The sequence below is a fragment of the Delphinus delphis genome, chromosome 5, assembly GCF_949987515.2.
Source record: "Delphinus delphis chromosome 5, mDelDel1.2, whole genome shotgun sequence".
Classification (NCBI taxonomy): domain Eukaryota; kingdom Metazoa; phylum Chordata; class Mammalia; order Artiodactyla; family Delphinidae; genus Delphinus; species Delphinus delphis.
Genome location: NC_082687.1, coordinates 78,211,597 through 78,228,141, shown reverse-complemented (window position 1 = coordinate 78,228,141; position 16,545 = coordinate 78,211,597). Strand labels below are relative to the sequence as shown.

General features: G+C 37.3%; 1 protein-coding gene across 1 annotated transcript in view; it reads left to right on the top strand.

Moving 5' to 3' along the window:
• DTHD1 (death domain containing 1) overlaps positions 1–10,414 on the top strand; it is a 69,702-nt gene extending 59,288 nt beyond the window's left edge. The window contains 2 exon segments of the mRNA XM_060013184.1: positions 8,399–8,469; positions 10,044–10,414. Of these exon segments, the coding sequence (XP_059869167.1) occupies positions 8,399–8,469; positions 10,044–10,414 (442 nt within the window).
• Positions 10,415–16,545: the final 6,131 nt, after the last annotated feature.

Here is a 16,545-nt window from a genome sequence, read left to right as displayed (position 1 = left end):
TAGCCTAACTCAGCTTTTTTGACAAGGAAACTAGAATAGGAGATGAGATCTTGGTATTCTGTACAAGTTGATGTTATACTCTGATACATTTCAGGGGATTCTGGGCATAAAATGAAAGAGATATTTGCAAAGGCCCTTGAGGGGCTGGAGAAGGAAAGTGAGAACTATCTGCAATGGACACTAACCTGGACTGGGAACAGGTATCTTCAGGCTTCCATAAATTGTCCAGCTATAAATTCATTTGAGTAGCAGACCTGACAGTTATTTGAGATCAAAACTTTACGATGAGAAAAAAAATTATGATGTTAATAAAATTATTTATTTGATTGAAAATAAAAGGATATAAAAATTACTGAAAGTCTAATTGGGGAGGGAAAACAAACATATGCGAATAAGGATATATGAATGGCATTGATGACAACACAAGACAACATTGAGTTAAGAGATAAATTGAGTGGCAGTGCATAAATTCACAAATAAGAAACCAGGGACTAGTGTAGTTGATAAAAGAGGTGGAATTTGACCAATGGCTTTGTAAATATGGTAGGATTTGAAGGAGGAGATCATTCAAGTCAAGAGAAGGTATCATATAAACAGTTTTTACTATCCTATGTGTATATGTCAATACCATGTAAAGCATGGTGAAGAATTAATATAGGAACAAGATACCTTATTGGCCCTCAAAGAGATGGCAGTCTAACAAGTACAGCCAAGACTGATCATGGCTGGTTCTTGGAGTGGTGTAAAGATACAATGAAAGGAAACTTTAAGATGTGCCATGGAAAACAATGTTGGGTAAAATAAAGGTTGTGCCCAAGTCTAATTTATTGGGTTGCACACAAAAGATCAAGGTGGTACATGTATGATCTGAACTAAAAAACGGTTTGCTTAGTTTTAAGAATTCAATAACAGGGTTGTACTTAAGAAGGATGGAAAGAATAGTCAGTAATTGAAGGAGTCTTAAAAAACAGTGACCTGTAAACTTCAAGACACATACCCCTTCCAGGTGTGAGTGGCTGTCTTTGGTTCCAATCTTTTAAAAACACTTCTAAGTCAATGAGATCTCTGTTGTGCTTTGCAGCATAAATAAGACATATCTGTACATATCCGAGTTATTTATACTTTTATACTGATGCCCTTGAAAGACTTATAGTGAAAGAAAAACTGCCACATAAGCCCCACTACACCCTTTTACAAGGTATATGTATATTACTGAGAACTTGAGAGCCAGGTTTAAATTTGCCAGACAATCTTCCTGAGCAGTAACACGTTGACAGTGACATTTTAGAAACTGCATTAAGCAAAATAAAATATACAATATTAACATAAAATCAGGTTACCTGAGAGGAATAATAAAAATTCCTTTAGCAAATAGTAGATCCTGAGAAGATGCAACAGAATAGCACTTTTTGATTGGAAGAAGGGAAGAGAGGAAAGTCCTGCCAATGAACGCATCCAAGGAAACACATGTAGATACAGAATCTGTGGGAGGGGACACTCCAGGACAAACAGAGGCTTCCCTGTTTGGCTTGGAGCTGACCCTGAGTACCAGTGAAATTTAAAAGGTGGTATGCAAGGCAAAAATAGTGCACAGAAAAAAACCATGGGGGAAAAGAAAAAAGAAAAGGGAAGGGAAGGAATAGGAAGGGGGCACTGAAAATCCCTGAATAACGAGGCTATATGGGAGACCAGCACAGTGCCTGGAAGTGTAAAAGAGCCCACGATTTCCTGTGCATCCACAATCCACTGCTTCTGTGGTTGGGCACCAGATAAAGAATGTGGCTTGTATTTTCACGTATGTGAAAAAATACATAAACACTAGAATCACTCTCAGTGCATCAAGGTGCTATGAGACATCTGCGAAGAAAGAATGACTGAGGGGGTAAATTGTTTACACAAAGAAAAGAAAAAATCCAAAGTGCACCTCTTTTCCTAGACTCAGTTCAGGTCATATGCCTGTTGATGGGAATGACAGAATCTGCTGCACTATTTAAATTGGCATTTCTCAATTTTTTGAGAGGATTAAGTACATAGTTCATATCTCAAAAATTCTATTCACTTATTTTACAGTGCTACAGTATCAATATACTTAAATTTACATTGTTCTTATGTTGATTCTTAACCTCCTCCCATTAAAACTTCTTAATGTAAGTTTTTTAAAAATTATATAAATTTCAGGTGTACAGCATTATAATTCAACATGTGTATACACTACACAGTGATCACCACTACAAGTCTTGTTACCATCCATCACCATACAGTTTACCCTGTTCACCCATTTCACTAACCCTCCAACCCCCTTCTTCTATGGAAACCACAATTCTGATATCTGTATCTATGAGTTTGTTTTGGGTTTATTTTATTTGTTCCTTTGTTTTGTTTTTTGAGATTAGACATATGAATGAAATCATGTGGTATTTGTCTTTCTCTGCCTGAATTATTTCACTTAGCGTAATACCTTCAAGGTCCATCCATGTTGTCACAAATGGCAGGATTTCATTCTTTTTTATGGCTGAGTAATATTTCATTGTGTATATATATACCACACCTTCTTTATCCATTCATCCATCAATAGACACTTATGCTGTTTCTATGCTGCAATGAACATAGGGGTGCATCCATCTTTTCAATTTAGTGTTTTTGTGTTCTTTGGATAAATATCAAGAAGTGGAAATATGGTAATTCTATTCTTAATTTTCTGAGGAACCTCCATACTGTTTTCCATAATGGCTGCACCAATTTACAGTGCCATAACAATTAGGGTTCTCTTTTCTCTGTATCCTCTCTAACATTTGTTATTTCTTCTCTTTTCAATAATAGCCATTCTGATGGGTGTGAGGTAATATCTCATTGTCATTTTGATTTGCATTTCCCTAAAAATGTTGAACATCTTTTCATGTGCCTGTTAGCCATCTCTGTCTTTGTAAAACTGTCTGTTCAGATTCTCTGCCCATTTTTTAAATCATTTGTTTGCTTGTTATTGAGTTGTATGAGTTTTTTAAATGTATGTTAGATATTAACACCTTATTAGATATATGATTTGCAAATATCTTCTCCAATCCAGTAGGTTGCCTTTTCATTTTGATGATGCTTTCCTTCACGTTGCAGAAGTTTTTTAGTTTATATAGTCCCATTTGTTTATTTTTTCTTTTGTTTCCTTTGTTTTTGGGTCAGAGCCACAAAAACATAAATAAGAATGATGTCAGGGAGGTTACTGCCTATGTTTTTCTCTAGGATTATTATGGTTTCAGGTCTTACATTCAAGTCTTTAATCTATTTTTAGCTCAATTTTGTGTATGATGTAAGATAGTGGTCTAGTTTCTTTCTTTCTTGTTTTTTTTGCATGTGGCTGTCCAGTTTTATCAACACCATTTATTGAATACACTATCCTTTCACCATTGTATGTTCTTTGCTCCTTTGTCATAAATTAATTGTCCATATTTATGTGGGTTTATTTCTAGGCTCTCAATTCTGTTTCATTTATCTGTGTGTCTGTTTTTATGGCCATACTATACTCTTTTGATTAGCTTTGTAGTATAGTTTGAAATCAGGGAGCATGACACCTCCAGCTTTGCTCTTTTTTTTCAAGATTGTTTTGGCTATTTGAAATCTTTTGAGGTTCCATACAGTTTTTGGTATTATTTGTTCCAGCTCTGTAAAATGTGCCATTGGAATTTTGATAGAGATTGCACTGAATCTGTATATTGCTTTGAATTGTATGGACATTTTAATAATATTAATTGTTCCAATCCATGGACATGGAATATCTTTCCCTTTGTTTGTGTCTTCAATTTCTTTCATCAGTGTTTAATAGTTTTCAATATATAGGTCTTTCACCTTGGTTAAATTTATCCCTAGATATTTTATTCTTTTTGATGCAATTGTAAAGAGGATTTTTTTTTCTAATTTCTCTTTCTGATAGTTTGTTATTAATGTACAGAAATGCCACACATTTCTGTATATTGATTTAGTATTCTGCAACTTTTCTGAATTCATTTATTAGTTCTCACGGTTTTTTGGTGGAATCTTTTGGGTTTTCTATATACAGCATCATATCATCTTCAAATATGATAGTTTTAGTTCTTCCTTTTTTGGTTTGGATGTCTTTTATTTCTTTTTCTTGCCTAATTGCTATGGTTAGGACTACAATAATATGTTGAATAACAGTGGTGATCATGAGCATTCTTGTATTATTCCTGTTCTTCAAGGAAAAGCTTTCAACTTTTCACCAGTGAGTATGATGTTAGCTGTGGGTTTGTCATATATGGCTTTTATTATGTTGAGGTATGTTACCTCTATACCTACTTTGTTAAGAGTTTTTTTATCATAAATTGATGCTGAATTTTGTCAAATGCTTTTTCCACATCTATTGAAATGATCAAATGATTTCTATCCTTCATTTGTTAATGTGATTCTTCACATTAATTAATTTGTGGCTATCAATTCATTGAATCATCCTTGCATTCCTGGAATAAATCCCACTTGGTTGTGGTATATGATTATTTTAGTAAATTGTTGGATTCAGTTTGATAATATTTTGTTGAGGATTTTTGCATCTACATTCATCAAGGGATTTGGTCTGGATTTTGTGTGTGTGTGTGTGTGTGTGTGTGTGTGTGTGTGAGTGTGGTGTCCTTGACTGGTTTTGATATCAGAGTAATGCTGGCTTTGTAAAACAAGTTTGGGAGTGTTCCCAACTCTTCAATTTTTTGATAGAGCTTGAGAAGGATAGGTATTAAATCTTCTTGAATATTTGGTAGAATTCATCTGTGTGGCCATCTGGTCCTGGACTTTTGTTCATTGGGAACTTTTTGATTACTGCTTCAATCTCCTTGCTTGTAATTTGTCTATTGAGATTTATTTCTTCATAATTCATCCCTGAGAGATTGTATGTTTCTAGGAATTTATCCATTTCTTCCAGATTGCCCATTTTTGGTCATATATTTGTTTAGAATAGTCTCTTGTGATCTGTTTTATTACTGTGGTATCAGTTGTAACTTATCTTTCATTACTGAATTCACTTATTTGAGTGCTCTCTCTTTTTTTCTTGGTTAGTCTAGTTAAAGATGTGTTGATTTTGTTTATCTTTCAAAAAAACAGCTCTTAGTTTCATTGTTTCTATTTTTTGTCTCTATTTCATTTTTTTCTGCATTGATGTTTATTATTTCCTTCCTTCTACTAATTTCCTTCCTTCTACTTGTTTATTCTTCTTTTACTAGTTCCTTTAGGTATAAAGTTAAATTGTTTATTTGGGATTTTTCTTGTTCTGTTTATTTGGGATTTTTCTTGTTCTGGAAGTAGGACTGCATTTCTAAGAATTTCCCTCTTAGAACCACTTTTGCTGGTGGTTTTCCATAGATTTTAGTATGTCTTATTTCTTCTTTGATTTCCTAATAATCCATTGTTTGTTTGGTAGCATGTTGTTTAATCTTTACATTTTTGTGGGTTTTCCAGTTTCTTTCTTGTAGTTGATTTCCAGTTTTATGCCATTGTGGTCAGAGAAGATGCTTTGATAATATTTCAGTCTTCTTGAATTTATCAAGACTTGTTTTGTGGCCTAGCATATGATCTATCCTGGAGATTGTTCCATGTGCACTTGAAAAGAATGTGTATGCCGCTGCTCTTGGATAGAATGTTCTGTGTATATCTAGTAAGTTCATCTGGTCTAATGTGTCATTTAAGTCCAATATTTCCTTATTGATTTTCTATCTGGATGATTTATCCATTGTTGTAAGTGAGGTGTTAAAATCCCCTAGTATTGTTGTATTGCTTAAATTTCTCACTTTAAGTTCATTATTATTTGTTTTATATATTTTGGTGCTTCTCTGTAAGGTACATATATATTTATAAATGTTATATCTTCTTACTGGATTGATCCTGTTATCATTATGTAATGCCCTTCTTTGTCTTTTATTACAGTCTTTGTTTTAAAGTCTATTTTGTCTGATATGGCTATAGCTACTCCACTTTCTTTTCATTTCAATTTGCATGGAATATCTTTTTCTGCTCCTTCCTTTTCTGTCTGTGTGTCCTTTCTTCTGAAATGAGTCTTTCATAGGCAATGTATAGATGGGTCTTTTTTTTTAATCCATTCTGCCACTCTATATCTTTTGATTGGAACATTAGGTCTATTTGTATTTAAAGTAATTATTGATAGGTATGTACTTATTGCCATTTTGTTAATTGTTTTCTGGCTATTTTTATAGTTTTTTTTTTTGTTGTTCTTATTTTTCTCTCTTCCCTTGTGTTTTGGTAGTTTTCTTTAGTGTTTTGTTTAGATTTCTTTCTCATTTTCTTTTGTGTATTCACTATTATTTTTTTTCCTGTGGTTATTGTGAGGCTCACATAGAACATCCAATGTAAATAGTACCCTGTTTTAAGTTGGTACCTACTTAAATCTGAACACATTCCAAATCTTTATCTTTTACTTCCCACCCCCATTTTCTATTTTTGATGACACATTTTACATCTTTTTATTTTATGTACTCCTTAACTAATTATTGTAATTTTAATTTTCTACCTTTGTCATTTACCCTTCATACTTGCTTTACAAGTGATTGATCCACTACCCCTATTATATATTTACATTTTCCAATGAGATTTTTACTTTTGTATGTTTTCTTACTATTAATTAGTGCCATTTCTTTTCAGCTTAAGGAAGTCCCTTTAATATTTGTTGCAGGGCTGGTTTACTGGTGATGGACTTTAGCTTTTGCTTATCTGGAAACTATTGACGTTTCCTTCAACTTTGAATGCTAAGCTTTCTGGATAGAGAATTATTGGTTGGAAAAAAAATTTTTTTCAGCACTTTGAATATATCATGCCTTTCCCTTCAGACCTGTAAAATTTCTGCTGAAAAGTCTGCTGATAGACTTATGGGGGGTTATTTTGCATGTAACAAGTTGTTTTTCTCTTGCTACTTTTAGGATTCTCTCTTTATCCTTAACTTTTACCATTTTAATTGTAATGTGTTTTGGTGTATGTCTCTTTGGGTTCATCTTATTTGTAAATCTCTGAGCTTCTTGGACCTTGATGTCTCTTTTCTTACTCAGATTAGGGACGTTTTCAGCCACTGTTTCTTTAAAGAATTCTTCTGGCTCTTTCTCTCTTCCTTCTCTTTCTGGGACCCTGATAATGTGAAAGTTATTCCATTTAATGTTTTCCTAAAGGTATATTTACTTTTTAAAATTCCTTTTCTTTCTTTTTTTTTTTTTCTTTTTTTTCATTTTGCTGCTCAGTCTTGGTTTTCTATTGCTTTGTGTTCCAGGTCAGTGATTTGTTCTTCTACCTTATCCAGTCTGCTGTTGAATCCCTCAAGTGTATTTTTAAGTTCAATTATAACTTATGTTTAGTATTTTATTATATTTTCTGTCTCTGTTGAAGTTCTCACTGTGTTCATCCATTCTTCTTCCAAGTTTGGTGAGCATCTTTATGGCAATTATGCAGAACCCTTTATTAAGGCAGTTGGTGAATTCACTGAGGGGAGGGGACAGAAATAGAAAGGGCCTGAGATAGGAAGCAGTAATTCAGCACAATCAGGAGGAAGACAGTCAGCAAAGGGAAAAGAGAGGGAAGAGGAAGAGCAGGGCAGGCCATGGAACCCAAGGGAAGGAGTAAAATGCTCTGTGGAAGTCGGAGAAGATGTAGACTGACAATCAGTTGCTGTAAGTAGTATTTAGGAGGGCTCTAGAAAGATTGGAAAATAAGGCTTTAATAGAGTTTTAAAAGAGGATATCAATATCTTGTGATGAACCATAATGGAAAAGAATATGAAAAAGAATATATATATATATATATCTTAATCACTTTGCAGTACAGTAGAAATGAACACAACATTGTAAATCAACTATACTTCAATAAAATAATTTTTTTAAAAAGAGGCTATATAACCTCTAAAGCAAGGGCTTAAGGAGTGAGTTGATAGTGATGGACTTAAGGCATCAGATTTACAATAGGCATGAAAAGATTTTATGGTAAAAGGACGGGGAGAGATAGCCTGAGAGCTTGAAACAGCAGCAGAAGCAAGGAAAGGGGAGGCTTGAGAGTGCCTGTGGGAAGAATGGAAAGAACCTGATGAGGAGGTTAAGGAACAGGTGTGAAGGGAAATTATTAGATGAAAAACACTGTGGGGATGGCACCCAGAAAACATGGAGGAGTGAGATTCTGTAAGAAAGTGATTTTGAAATGAAAATGAGGTTATGAGAACTCTGGTCAAATGGCTTTGGGGAAAGTTAGGAGAGACTGACACTGGCCTAGTGAAAAAGAATAAGAGTGAGATTGGGGCTTAAGGATGGTAGGAAAGTATTATGTCATTGCTCTGGAAAATTTTAAATTGAATTCAAGAAACAGAGTTTTTAATGGATTTGTAAGCTGCTAAAGGCTTAAATTGTGTACAAAGCTTAGAGCTTGTTGATCACATTCAGTATCATTTCATAACCCTGGGCATCCCTGTAGTTGACTGCAATGTGAGTAAGACAGAATTGGAGATTGACAAATTGAGAACATTGAAAGCTAAAGAGGACAACAGATTTTAAGGTGGATGCAAGACCATTATTGACCTACACAGCTGATCATTAGGGCAGTATGGGTACGGAGGCAGAGATGATGGAATGACTGCGGGCGTCAAAGGACTTGCTGTATTAGTGATGGGGCAAGAAACATATTAAGCAGGAACAAAGGAACAGAAGCTGTGGAAGTTTAGGGGGTAGTGGTGAGCAGTAATATTGAGCAGCTGAAGCCATGGAAGTGGAATAGTTCTAGCTAATGATGAAACATAAGGATTGGCCATGTAAGTCAGTTTTTAATATGGAGACACCACACAGGTCAGTGATGCTGACAAGATTAAGAAATCATGTGTTCAGAGGTATGACTGACTATCAACAGGGTTGCTGTTGCTGCTGCCTGCCAATGGCAGGAGACAGTTGATGTGGATGGAGAGAGGAAAGCCTACCCTTGTAGCATGGACAATAAAATGAATATACTGCAAGGGGGAAGCAGAATGTTGGTTTGAAAGTGGCAATGGAGGGGAAGGATGTGTTGGCTCCATTTCCTGAGTAGCTTTCACAGAAAAGTGGCATGATTTATAGTGTAAAAGCAGATGCAATTTATGTGAGTAGGTAGATGGAAAGAACAGAGTAAAAGGTGGCAGACATAGAGTTCTTTTCTGACACCAAACCAGGGAAACTGGAGCAGAGTTTTGCATGAGTGGGAGAAAATCACTGATGCAAGTTAGGGCTGATGTGTGCAAGGAGAGAGAAGGGCTTGAGGGGTTTCCTGAGAGTGATGGATTTGAGCTACACAATAAAATAAATAACAACCAAACAACAGAAAATTGGAATCTTGAGTTTAGGTGGTAGCCAGGAGTCACAGGGTAAGGGAAGGGGTATGCTGAACTTACAGGATATATTCAGAGATGTGTGTAGTTCTAAATAGTCCAGAAGCCAGGGGGAATGTTGGTGAAATGGACCTTCTACAGAATTGCTCTTTGGATATTGAATTTTGGTGAGTTTGTGTGTGTGTGTGTGTGTGTGTGTGTGTGTGTGTAGTTGGGGGGTTGGGGCATGAGGATTGCCTAGCTGCTGCTATAATTTATGCATCAGGTTAGTACAAATTAAGGGAAGTAGTTTTTGAATCTAAAAATGTCTTCTAATATAGTGCTACTCAAAGTGTGGTTGAGGACCTCAGCGTCAGCATCATCTGGGAACTTGTTAAAAATGCCAAGATTTGCCCCATCCTAGTTTTACTTAATTAGACTATCTGGGGTGGGGGCCTAAACACCATTTTAATGAGCCCTACTGGATCTCAGGGAAGTTAAAATTTGAGAAGCATTTCTAACCCTTTGCAATAGGTGGTTCCCTCAGAGGAAGACCCCAGAAAGGGCAGGGATTCAAAGACTCTCAACTCTTCATCTGGCTGGTCCCAAATCTTTCTGCTTCTCAGAGGCCAAACCAGAGATTAAGTTTCCTGTGAACAGTTGGAGGGTTAGATGAGCACACCCTCCATGAAAGGGTCCTAACACTGAGCGTCCCACGTGTGCCTGGCAGAAGCCCTGTGGGACAACTTGCTCTACTGGCTGGCAGACGAGCTCTCAGAAGAAAACGCCCTGTGTCTCTTCTCATCCCTCCCCCTTCGCCACAGCACCATTCAGCTCATCAAACTGAAGAACCCTGATGATCTCACAGACCAGACCCACGACCTTCTTTGCTTTTGGAAAAGATCACTCCCAAATTCCACAGACAAACTTCGTCTTCTGGCTCGCCATCTCCGCAAGATCAGCAGGAGTGACCTTGCAGAAGAGCTCAAATTCAAGTGGGAAAATAAAGTGTTCACTGAACCCCAGCAGTGGTCTGATGTGGTGGAGTTCAGCCCCGTTGCTCTTCCTTTTGCCCTAGGAAAAGTGTCACAGTCGGTTTGAAGACCGTTTCTGTCAACATTTTACTAGCAGTTTCCAAGTAATGTTGTTTGAAGTGAATCTCTTTGATAGATGTGTTATTGAGACAAGTGAAGAAGCACTAATCAGACAATAAAAAGCATCTGTGGGTCTGAATTCTCACTCATGGTTCAGTGATACATGTTCTGCAGCCAAACTTAATAGCATTTGTAATAGAGTTTGCCCTGTGTGTATTTTAATAGCTGGGGTTGCTTTTTAAGTGTAAAGGAAAGGTATGGTATACAGAATCCCTTTTTTTTTTTTATTGTTATCTACATAAAAGTAAACTAGTTACCCAGGACTCCAAGCAACTGATTCACATTATGTGTATACCATGGAGCCCACAGATAACAGTACAAAATAAATTGGGCTGCAGACGCCTGATGTTGATGATAGCATATCACTTTAAGAAAACATCTAAGGTTGAAATAAATTAAAAATAGAAGAACACTTCAGCCATTTACTCCCACAAACTATTAATAAGATTTAGCCTAGAATCGGGAAAACCTCGTATGTTATTATTAGTAAAATGGGGCAGCGCAGAGATCATGGAGCGTAAGTGAAAGAACTCAGGGCCTTTTGCACTGACTTAGGAAAGCAACCTGCTACTAAATCAGTTTGACAGAAACCTTACTACATAAGCCCTATAGGAGCATTATTTTTTTTAAAAAACCACCTGTAAAAAAAAAAAAAACTAAAAGAAAAAGACAATAATTACCTAAGCCCCTCCATCATCGATAATTCCTGTTAATGTTTATGTTTTGAGGCTTTGGAAACCCTAAAGCACTTTAGCTTCCTGTAACAGCATGACATGAGTGGGCCTTACATTAGTTACATGAAAAATTAAACATGTACATGGTTCTCAGATTTAAAGGCAGGATTTCCTTCTATTAAATTAACCAGAGACTTAGAGATCTATTTCGTTATATGTTAAAAAAGAGAATTCCAATTTTCAAACACGTTCCTATCAAGAAACCTTTCAGCAGTCAAGATTTTTATCATTTTTACATGTTTCCAGAAAGGTACAATATTTGTCACATATTCTTGGAATGAAGCAAACAGACTGAAATGTTCATTGTCTTTCTGACTACGAAGTAAAAAAGAAGTCACGAAAATAAAATTTGCCTCTTATTCCGCCACTAGAGACTACTATTATGAAAATATTTTCTTCCAGTTTTTCTTTTTTCCTGGAAGGAAAGGTTTCTACTTCTGTGTATGCAGATGTATATAAACACACCTATGTGCACACACACACACACTTACACACAAATACATGCAAATCTCTTCAGATGTACCACCTCACTCACTCACACATCTCCTCACACCCCCTCTCTGTGTCCTCATACCCCCCAAGCACGCTCACTCATATAGACACACGCATAGCCTCCCACACACCTGTTACGGACACTCCTGCCCCTTTCAGGGACAGACTCTCATCCACCTGTACCTTCTCACCTGCATTCATACACTCTCACATACACACACCGCACTCCTGCCGCCTCACACAGACACACTTCTTCATATACGTCTCCCCCGCACAGACACCCTTACACAACATACAGTCTCAGATTCACGTGTACACCCTCACATATGCCTTCACCCATGCATACACACCACCCTCCTGCAGCACATGCACACATATACTCGTCAACATGCATACCCCCCGACACACACACACACACACACACACACACACACACACATGCTCCCTCACGTTCCCTGTACACCTTCACATACAAACACATCCTCATGCACCTGCACTCTCTCTCTCTCTCTCACACACACACACATAAACTCATTTACATCCATACCCTCACGGGCACATATCCCTTCACACACACATCCTGACACACATTTTTCCCCAGAATTTTAAAAAATGTATGTATTATGGCAGCAGTAAAATAATATAAAGGTATATAAAGAAAAAAAATTGATCATCTCTGCAGCACCTCCTCTCCCTTGGGTAACCAAAGGAATTATCAGTCCCATATGTGGCATGTGTGCCACATCCATGCCCTCCCCTTGTGCATCCTGCTCTCTGTCTGGTGGGCTGAACTGTAGGGACCACATTGGCAATGCTCTGGCTTCTGGGTGGCCTTGGTTAATGGGAAGCCCCAGCAGGAGGCTGGGAGGAGGGAGAAGAGTGAGTTAGATGATCCCCTTTCTTCCTCCCTTGAATTCACTGAAGCCGGGATGCATCCCTCACCCAAAGGCCACTGCCCCTCTCCTCTATGGGCAGCTCTCTCCTGGGATTGGGAACCACTCCTGTTCACGTCCCATCCGGTCTGGGGTAGTGACAGCCGTATGGCTGCACTGTTCCCTGTGGTCCTCCATACCCTGCCCCCCCCTTTTAAGACAAAGCCTCCTCTAATTATCCTAATTTGAGTGTATCATGTGTTTCCCATTGAGACCCTGACTGGTACTTCTAATAGCAACTTACATATTTTTTTTTTTCCAGAATGGGGGTCATATATTATATATACAGTTTTAAATTTAAATTTTAAATTAAATTTTAAATTTTATTAAATTATGGGCATTTTCCAATGTCTTTAAATGTTTTAATAGCTGTATAATATCTCACTTCATAGCCATAGCATAATTAATTTTAGTATTACCTACTTTTGAAAATTTAAGAAGTGAAATAATGCAGTATATATTCTTTTATGTCTGGCTTTCGAATTCAAATTTATGTTGTTGAAATCCATCCATGTTGTTTATGTGGCAATAGTTTGCTCCTTCTCATTAATAAATAATATTCCATTATATGTAGATACTATATATTGTACATCCATTTCACTGTAAATAGGTATTTCAGTAGACTCCAGTTTGGAGCTATCACAAACGGGGTTTATATGAACTTTCTGTAGACACATTTTAGTGAACATATATATTAATTTCTTCCAAACATATACTTAAAGAGTACTACAATTGGTTACCATAGTTCATTTAGCCTTTCCCCTCTTGTTGTATATTCAGATGACTTCCTTCTTCTCATAAGAATAACGATGCAATGATCATCTTTCTACATATGTATATAAATTATTATTTCATTAGGATACATTTTTAGAAATGGGATTACTTACTAGGAACATTTTTAAGGCTCCTGATACACATTGCCAAATTGCCATTTTATATTCTAATCATCAGGTTATGCAGATTCTTAGGAAAGCAGTATATTTAAGTACATTTATTACATAAATTAATCAACTTGAGGCACACAACATGAAATTCTACATCCTAGGTAAGCCTGGATTGTCTTCAATTGCTCTATTGGAAAAAAAGATATTGGTTTAAATCTTTTACAGTATTTCTTCTACTAATGAATAGAGCATATTCTAGTGGCATTGTCATCTTTAAAAAGTATCAAAAGGAGGAGTAATATAGCATATGGACAGATTCCAGGATGTCAGAGAACTTAGCAAATATAGCTAATTTCCAAAAAAAGGAATGTTAAATTCATTTATTCAACAGATATTTACTGAACACAAACCCTGGGTCAAGCAATCGGCAATCTGTTCAATGCCAGAAGTACAAAAATGAGTAAGAGACAGTCCCCTGGGTTACGCTTTCTGCGTAAAGGGAGATCGAATGAATGAGATCATCATATTGTTCATTGCCTGTAATGAACCAAGCTCTTTCGGCTTAGCCCTTTACAAGGATTCACTTATTTAATTCTCCCAGTGTCCTATGAGGCAGGTACACAACCCAGTTTTACAAGACAGGAAACTGGAGATTAGAAAGATTGAGTGCGTTGTTTAAGGTCACAAGTGAGCGACACAGGATTCAAAGTTAGGTTGTTGGCTTGGCTCCCACCATATCATGTTGCCTAAACTTTATTCCTACTTCTCATTTTGCAAAACAGTATTTCTAATTCATATCAGCAGTACAAATAGATATTAGTTTTGAGGATGGGGATGCGGGGAGGGTCAGGAGGTGGGAAGGGGTTGTGATCATTGATAGTTGTCCCAACTCAATTAGTTAAATGCTCTCTTAGACTTGCTTAAGAGACTGACTGATTAGGATCATATTGCATATTGACCTAACACAAACTGGTGATGTACAAATATTGTGCTATTTGCAGTAGATATCAGTAATCACCAATAAGTAGAGCCACATTACCACAACTTGGCTATTCAGGCACATCAAGAGCGCTTCAAAATAGCGGCTGCAAAACAGGACCATTTAGCAATAAAGCCTTAGGCATCATTACGGACATGCCTGTTTTATACCATAAAGGGGTAAGAATGTTTCTACCATTTAGAGCTGATCTACATATCTCTATTAATATCAATTTCACTAATGAAAACCCATTACAACCATCATTTTGCTAATCATTAAGTACCATATTTTATAAATTAAAATACTTCTAACATTTATTATTCTAAGGAACAAAACCTGTGATATTACATCATAGTTATCTTGATCAGATGCTTGCCATATCTGGGGTATAAATTCATGACTAGAACAATTGATTATTCCTAAAAAATGTAACCTAAATGAATGCATACACAATATCACATTGTATATTCTGAAGTATTTTAGAGTAAAATAGAAATACCTTAATAAGCAAGTGAGGTAGACTTTGAGGGCATCATGATGCAACTTTTGAAAGAGCTAAATTTTGCAAGGAAAGTTCTATTTTCCTAACCCAGTGTTTATCAGTGGGGGTGTTACTGGCATTTTGAATGGAATTTTTTTTTTTTTTTTTTTTTTTGGCGGTACGCAGGCCTCTCACTGTTGTGGCCTCACCCATTGTGGAGCACAGGCTCCTGACGCGCAGGCTCAGCGGCCATGGCTCACGGGCCCAGCCGCTCCGCGGCATGTGGGATCTTCCCGGATCGGGGTGCGAACCCGCGTCCCCCGCATCGGCAGGCGAACTCTCAACCACTGCGCCACCAGGGAAGCCCCATGAATGGAATAGTTTTTAAGTGACCTGAACTGGCTCATGCATCGTAAGCCATTCAGCACCCTGAGCTCTGCCCACCAAATACACAGAGCTCTGCCTGACCCTAGTAACTATGAGAAACAAAATTTCTTCCACATACATCCAGGCATGAGGGAGGGGGCTCGGGAGAGTACAAGTACTGTCACTGGACTTAAAAATAGGGTGTCATGAACCTTGAAGGAGGGTGCTGAGAACCACTGTCTTAATCAACTTTTGGCTTGAAGCAGGGCATAAAAGAAAGGGGGAAGAATAAGTTAAAGGAAATTTAGAAATTTATGAGCAAAAGAGGGTCCTAGCTTAAACTCTCACTGCTATCAGTGTTTGCAAGAAATGTCAACTGCTGTCTGATGACATGCCCAGAAATATCCCCAATGAGGGTTCCCCCTGGGGTATAGCCCAGAGCTGTGCTTTAGAATGAGAAGTTCATCTAAGGTACATAGTCAGGCTCCCTGAATTTAGAAGAATTTGTAAGAGTAGTAGGTCAGAAGAAAAGGGAAATGTTGAGTGAGGTCGAAAAAGCGGCTGACGCAGGTCTCGGGTTTCCCCTGTATCTTGGCTAAGCCGGCTTCTGGGCCCTAACCTCATCAGAATGCCCCTGTGCTACGTCAAGGTGTTTTGACAGACGTCACATCCTTTATCCTCAACTCGCCCCTTCTCCCTGGTGTCCTCCACTGGCACTTTCAATTTTTATCACTCTGCACTTATTATCTAACATACTAAATAGCATATTTCAATTACAGTTATTTATTTTTGTAAATCACCACCTTAGTGTATGTCATGCAAGGGTCAAGGAGCTTGTCCCTTTTGTTCATTGATGTAATCCTATTACTTAGAACTCTGTCTGGCACTCATTGAATGTTTCTCTGTTTTGTTATTCTCATTTTACAGATGAGAAAATTGCAGCTCAGAGTTACAGTGATACCCAGTCAGTGGTAGAGCCTGGATCAGAGCCCAGATGATTCTGTTTACAAAGTCCTTTTTCCTCTGCTTCCAACACTCTGCCCCTGGCTCCCTCGCCCCTCTCCCATCCATAGCCCTCTCTCTTCCATAACCTCGGGTAATGTTTTTCCAGTTTTTTGAATAACCAAGACTCGGTTAATTGTCCTTGGCACCCTATTCTTAAGTCTAGTTATAGCACTTCTATTACCCTGTTGTAGTTGCCTATTTTTCT